This window comes from Psilocybe cubensis, chromosome 7 (assembly GCF_017499595.1).
Source record: "Psilocybe cubensis strain MGC-MH-2018 chromosome 7, whole genome shotgun sequence".
Classification (NCBI taxonomy): domain Eukaryota; kingdom Fungi; phylum Basidiomycota; class Agaricomycetes; order Agaricales; family Agrocybaceae; genus Psilocybe; species Psilocybe cubensis.
The window spans coordinates 994,689-1,001,267 of NC_063005.1; the positions used below are offsets into that span (position 1 = coordinate 994,689).

General features: G+C 46.1%; 2 protein-coding genes across 2 annotated transcripts; one reads left to right on the forward strand and one right to left on the reverse strand.

The window, feature by feature from the left end:
• Positions 1-700: 700 nt before the first annotated feature.
• JR316_0007856 (uncharacterized protein) lies at positions 701-2,713 on the reverse strand (the record flags this gene model as incomplete). Its single annotated transcript, XM_047893578.1, has 3 exons — positions 701-2,031; positions 2,089-2,478; positions 2,542-2,713. The coding sequence occupies 3 exons, from the start codon at positions 2,711-2,713 to the stop codon at positions 701-703; spliced, it is 1,893 nt and encodes a 630-aa protein (XP_047746893.1).
• A 1,933-nt stretch (positions 2,714-4,646) lies between these two features.
• Positions 4,647-6,151, forward strand: JR316_0007857 (Sesquiterpene cyclase astC; the record flags this gene model as incomplete). The annotated part of the gene is made up of 2 exons (XM_047893579.1): positions 4,647-5,770; positions 5,821-6,151. The coding sequence occupies 2 exons, from the start codon at positions 4,647-4,649 to the stop codon at positions 6,149-6,151; spliced, it is 1,455 nt and encodes a 484-aa protein (XP_047746894.1).
• Between the last annotated feature and the right edge of the window lie 428 nt (positions 6,152-6,579).

Below are 6,579 nucleotides of genomic sequence, written 5' to 3' on the forward strand. Positions count from 1 at the left end.
AAAATGCCAAGCCCTTAACGAAATCTCTCAACATCCTTCCATTTCATTTTATCTTGATTTTTATCTAACGATTTCGATGAGTTCATATGGCGTACGCACACTGTACGTACCTCTTCACGCTGCGCGGCCATGTGTTCACCTCATCAGTCGGCAAGTTAATGATCACCTTTGCGCTCTTTTTAGCAACAAAAATCCGCCCAATGCGCATACTTACGAATACTACATACTACATACGTGCAGTGAACAGGCGGGATGTGGCGGCGTCTTCTTCTTAATGACTGAATCTCAGTTTGCCGTGCGATACGCAAATTCAATCCCGAGTCGGAGAGAGGACAACCGCTTGTAATAGTAACGGAGAAAAGTCTGTTACAAAGCCTCGATGAAAGGCAATGTGTCAATGGTCTACAAACAAATATGTAAGGTACACTAAGGCGAATAGTAAAGAACGACTAAGATGCCATATAGAAAAATGTCCATCTTTTTAAATCAATAGCCAGGAAGTTTGAATCTTTTAACGACTACATGATCTACCAAAAAAAACAAAAGGAAAGAAGGGCTAACGACGTAATTAACGAATGTGGGTGAAGGAGGGGTTTCTCAGAACACAGTTGGCACACATACAGGATTTTTTTTGCGATTCTCCGAGGGATTTCAATTCCCCAGGGTAAAAGTAAGAGAGTCTAAAACTTAGACGGGGAGACTACGACGGCGTGTACATTGGTGGATATTCAATGATTTCTGTCGTCGGAGGTGAAGGCTGCGGCATTCTGTACCCGCTGTCCTCGTGGTTGATCACCACATTTGCACGGCGCGTCTGAGAAGGTCCGTCAAATGGTTGTTGTTGTTGCTGAGAAGCCTCAGTGTATCCAAATGCCTCATGGAATTTGGATGGACCCCGCAGTGGGAGAAGTTGGTCACTGCTTGCTGCAACGCTGGCGCTACTTGTGTACGCACTGACTGAAGAACTGAGTCTCTGACTGTCGTTGTAATTCGCTTGGCTTTGACCAAGCGGCAGTCCGGATGAGGAGGACGGGTTGAAGGTACGATTGTAGTTCGCATCCGTATCGCTGAAGGGATCAGAGGTAGATTCTGACAACATTCGAGCGCGCTTGCTGTTGCCAGCAGGAGCATAAGTATAACTTGCGCCATTGCCGTGCATCTGCCTCATCTGGTGTTGACTTTCAACAGCTACGCGGTCTGCGACTGCGCCATTGGCTACAGCTTCTGAGCGACCCGTAGCTCCCGCTTGAGAGTACGACACCACAGACCCCCCTGTAGCGTCGGTATAGAATGGTTGCGCCTGCCGTGTATATCCAAAGCCAGCCGGACTTTGACTTTCTCCCAAATATTCTTGAATACTAGCTGACCGCCTTGCGCGCCGTCGTCGATAAAGCAGGAGAGCAATTATGATGAAAATGACCACTGATATTCCTCCCACAACCCCACCAATGATGGGTCCAATGGAGGAAACGCTGTTGGAGCTATCAGTAGGGTTTACAGAATCAGCATCAGAGTCGACAGCCTGTCCGAGACCACTGGTGGCAGAGGCTGTAGGAGAGCTAGTGATAGTGCTTCCTGTTGAGTCTGTTGTCACAATAACGCCAACCGGGGTACTGGTCCTGCTTGAAGTCCCAGACGTGGTGGCCGATCTGGTGGTAGATGATTGAGTTGTGCCTCCCGAGACATTTGTAGAGCCTCCAGAACTTCCGGTGTTTCCATTATTACCTGAATTTCCCCCTGCATTATCGGTCCCGTCGGTATCCTTGGGCTCCTGCAGCGAGCCGCCTTGGATAATGACATTTTGCAAGACCAAGGGTGTCAAAGACGTTCTCCCCCGGCTAGTAACCTGCAATGTGTGCGTGCGTAGCGGAAGACCAGACACTTGGAAATATTTCTGGAAGTACTGTGTCGTTGAGCCCGGGTTGCCAATGAGTTGGAAAGTTGTTGTCTGTCCATCGATCGAATACTCCGCTGAAGTAGAGCCCTGGGGAAGTTCCCTTGGAATAGTACCGACCCAAGTAATTCCAGTTCCTGTATAATATCAATTGAATACCAAACACGGAGATACGGAGTAGGTTGAATTCGCACCATAGAAAGGAAATGTCATCACTGCACCTCCGTCCGGAGCCATAGTAGCATCTGTCCCTAGCTTCACCCATCCACTGCCATATTGTATATCAGGATTGTTAAAGGGAACAAGTATCTCGGCGTTCTGAACATTTGCTCCAGGAGAAGGCGTGTAGAGGAAATAATCAAACAAGAAGGCCTGACCGTTGCTCTTCGCCGTCACAGTGATTGTATGCCTACCCGCAGGCACTGTACTCTCGTCCCACTTGCACAAAACCCAGTTGTTTTCGGTGTATTTGAACGGGGTCTCCAATGAAATGATAGTATTGTCCACCTTGCATTCCCAAGTTGGATCTGTCACCCCGTTCGTTGTCTTGACATTGATAGTGCCATAAATTTTGCCAGCGGATCCTGAAGAATATTCGAAAAGATAAAAATTCAGCAATGGAGCAGGGAAGCTAAGCCATCACATACCGTCGAAGGAGTATGAGAAACTCGCCTCGCCTGCTGTCGTGCGATGCAGACTACTTCGATACGGTGCTCCAAAATTCCCTTGCCTCGCATAGTCGGCGCCATCAATCAGAGACCAGTCTCCGGAATACCGAAAATTACTATCAGTATCATCCACAACCACCAGTCGAGCCATTCGTGTCAATGTAACGGGTATAAAAGAAGTCTTTCCTCACGGGCGAGGAAGACCTGGAGAGAGAAGGAACAAGCAATGCAGACGCTGGAGAGGCGTCGCCGCACTGACCGAAATTAACGTTAGATTTCATGCGACGTTCCCATCATGACTCCCCTGGTCGCCAATTTGTTCTAGGTTGGGCTTGGCATTATCGTCGGGTGCACTGTATCATGAGTGGTTTGTGAGAGTTTGTGGAGCGTTCATGCATGGAACGGATTAAGGTGTTTACACTGGATTTGACGAGTCAAAAGCTTACAAGGTTCAATGAGACATCTTCAAAATAAAGATTCCTCCGATGCTGCGAACGCTCAAAGACGTTGTGTGACTTGTGTTCCCAGCCTGTGCGTTAAACACGGAGGTTGTGTCGGATGTTTGCACTCGCTTAACACCAATTTGTATGATTGATCAACGTCCAGGAGACGTCAGGCGCCGGTTGTTAAAGCTCCCCAATAATGAAAACAGTATCCAAGTTGAGAAAAAGAACGACTCCAATGTTTTTCAAACCTACACTCTTACTCCATCAGCTGTAGTGATACAGAGCGATGATCACAGTGTGGTATGCCCGAAGTGAGTTTTGGGCAATGTTCAAAGAAATCTAACCTAGATTCCAAGAAAGTGCCGTAAGGCCTGTAACGAAGTGTTGGAACTTGCCCAGGTTTCATTGTGAACGTCCAGATACCCAATTCGCCTTTATGAAAAAGGATGCGACATTAAGCAGACCAAGTAGACGGTGAGTGCAGAAGTTATGTCGATGACATCGATGGACGCAGATGAAATAAGAATGGGCTACGCAAGACGATGATTCCACTTGCCTAGAATGCAAAACCTTAGCTTCCCGGCTTATGCCGATAGTTCAGGGCCAGCTTGACATGCCAATCAAGCAGATGTAACTTACACTGCGCGATGTTGATTCTTGGCGTTCTTTTTGCCTTCTTTTATCATTTCGATACCTATCGCTATGTTTATGATGATCTGACTCTCAGCTTTATCCAACCACACATTAATGAAGCCTCGATTAGTGCCTATGATCTTTCCTTCCAACAAGCCTGAGTCCTCAAAAGCGTACTGACTGATGACTCTTGCTACATGACTCGGAAGTAAGTCCGGCTCTTAGCTTATTCTTATGGTATTACTTACTGAGTAGTAAATATTAGCCATGTTTATCCGGGGCCGCTTCTTGTAACAAGCCAAGAGGTATGCAGATCGTTCGGTTCACCTTCACTGTCATGAAGTTGAGATTGGAAAAAGGCAAAGAGGGCAGCCATTGTTAGCAATAAAATCATTGGAGAAGAATGACTTGAAACAACGATTTATTCAAATAGTGCGTCAAAGCTAAGGTTAATCCTGTGCAGAACACAATTTTTATGTATGATCATTATTGGCAAGGGCGGTTAACTATATCCGCCGATCTTCTCTTGTTTTGTATCAGTGTTAACTCCAACCAAGATCAAATTTTATCGTATCAAATGTCCTGAATGAACAGTAAAATGACTTCCAGTATACACATAACTGAGAGAGATTCTATGCGGAATGGCTTGCTGAGCAATAGGAAACGTCCAGAAAGATTTGCTCTTGTTTTTACAACACTTACAAAATCATTGAAGCTGAGTACTACAGATAGAAAAATTGGGTCGCAACCGGCGGGTTCCGCGGGGAGACATTTGACTATACCCACAAAGATAATATCAATCACCCCCTTCTGTAGAAAGACAACGCGGAAATCACTGCGCAAAAATTCTTGTCGGGCGTATACTTCCGTTTGCTGCGACTTGGAAGTTGCATCAAATAAGTCGGCGTGAAACCCACCCTTCCCTGACGATAAAAAAATCAGCTAAAAGTTGAGAACGGCACATATTCATCTTTGCAACTTTCTCACTGTCCTTCGCCACACCAGATGCCTGCTCGCAGCCTTGCCCACCTATACGAGACAATTATCGTCGACGTCGGGAATGTTCTTTTCACATGGTCATCCAAAGGGCTCAATAACGCCGTCGACTCCAAGATTTTTCGCAGGATGGTCAGCTCTCAGATATGGGGGGATCACGAAACGGGAAAACTTACAAACGATGAAGCTTATGCAACTCTGGCTAAAGAGTTTAAAGTAAGCAAAGAGGATGTCCGTTCGGCCATGATCAGCACGATAGGGACACTCTCACCTCGACAAGAAATGTTCGACCTGATTCGATCCCTCAAAGCTGGGCGCAAAATTTATGCCATGTCAAACATGTCTGAACATTCGTGGAACATAGTAAGAAACGCAGGAGCTAAGCAATGGGAGATTTTTGATGATGTCTTCATATCTGGTTCGGTTGGATGTCGTAAGCCCGAGACGCCATTCTATAAACATGTTCTTCAAAAAACAGGCGCCAAACCTTCGCACACTATCTTCGTCGATGATACCTTGGAAAACTTGGCGACAGCCCGTATCTTTGGAATCAGACCCGTCCTTTACGATAATTTTCCCAGCGTCGAAAGAACCTTAAGGAATTTGTGTGGCGATCCCGTTTCCCGAGCTAGAGCATTCCTTGTCAACAATTCAAAAAAGCACCAGTCTTACGCTTCCACTGGCGATATCATTCACGAAAACTTCTGTCAACTGATGATACTAGAGGCCACCCAGGACCCTTCTCTGGTGGATTATCTTACTTACGAGGCGGAGTGGGACTTTTTCCAAGAGTTAAGCGGACAGTTTACAGACGCAGTATTTCCAGCCGACCTTGATACTACATCCATGGCGTGGACGGTCATTCCCGACATTACAACAGATGCTATCAAGCACAGAGTAATGGATAGAATGGTTGCGGACTTTTTGGATAACGATGGTATTCCATTCACCTATTTCGATAGAAATCGTGCCAGAAGAGACCACGGAGTCTGCGTAAACGTCCTCACTCTATTCTACGCAAACGGACGAGGCCATGAGCTCACACGGGCAACCGACTATGTTTATTCACTCCTCCAGTCTGGTGCTTATCTAGAGGGATCAAGATACTACAGGTCTCCAGAAATATTTCTGTAGTAAGTCTTATCGTACCACGTATTGTGATATCTTGCTGATAAATCATAAGCTTTGTCTCTCGTTTATTGGAGACGTCTCCTCTTCTTGAACGTCGTATGGGAGATTTATTCAAGGAATGCTGCCGTCAGCGTATCGGAACCCCTGCAGACCCTTTAGCACTGGCCATGCGTTTGCATTGTTGCACGCGCTGTGGTCTTGATGCTAGTACCGATTTTAAAAGGCTCCTCGATTTACAGCAGGTGGATGGCGGATGGGAAAGCGGAATACTCTATACATATGGATTGGTAAATATAACAGTAGGTAATAGGGGTTTAACGACTGCGATAGCACAAAGGGCAATCATAGAGTACCTCACTAAATTTGGCCCCATTCCGAGCTAGTCAGTTACATGAAAGGCTTATCTATCAGGTCCCGTTAGCACTTAGAAACATAGCACTCGGGGTTATGTCGAAGCATAAATTCATACGCCCTTTCATCGAGCAATATTTTATCTTAGGGTTCCTAACTCTAAGGGCAGGCTTGCATCACGGGGTGACACGGCCATCGGCGCCTAAATTTTGAAGCTAATGGAAGTACCACACGAAGAATGCGTGAGCTTCAGAAAACCCGCCGGCAACGATTCGGAGATGTACACGGAAGAAGATTGCTATTGTATACAGTTTGAGGTAACTATGGATCAATTGTAGCACATATGAGAAATTCGCAGGCACAATGACCAACCTTCACTCCGTACTTCTGTATCCCTTTTGGCAGCTTCCATAGCCATTCGTACGCTCTACATAAGGGCAGTTATTCACAGTTCCTTAGT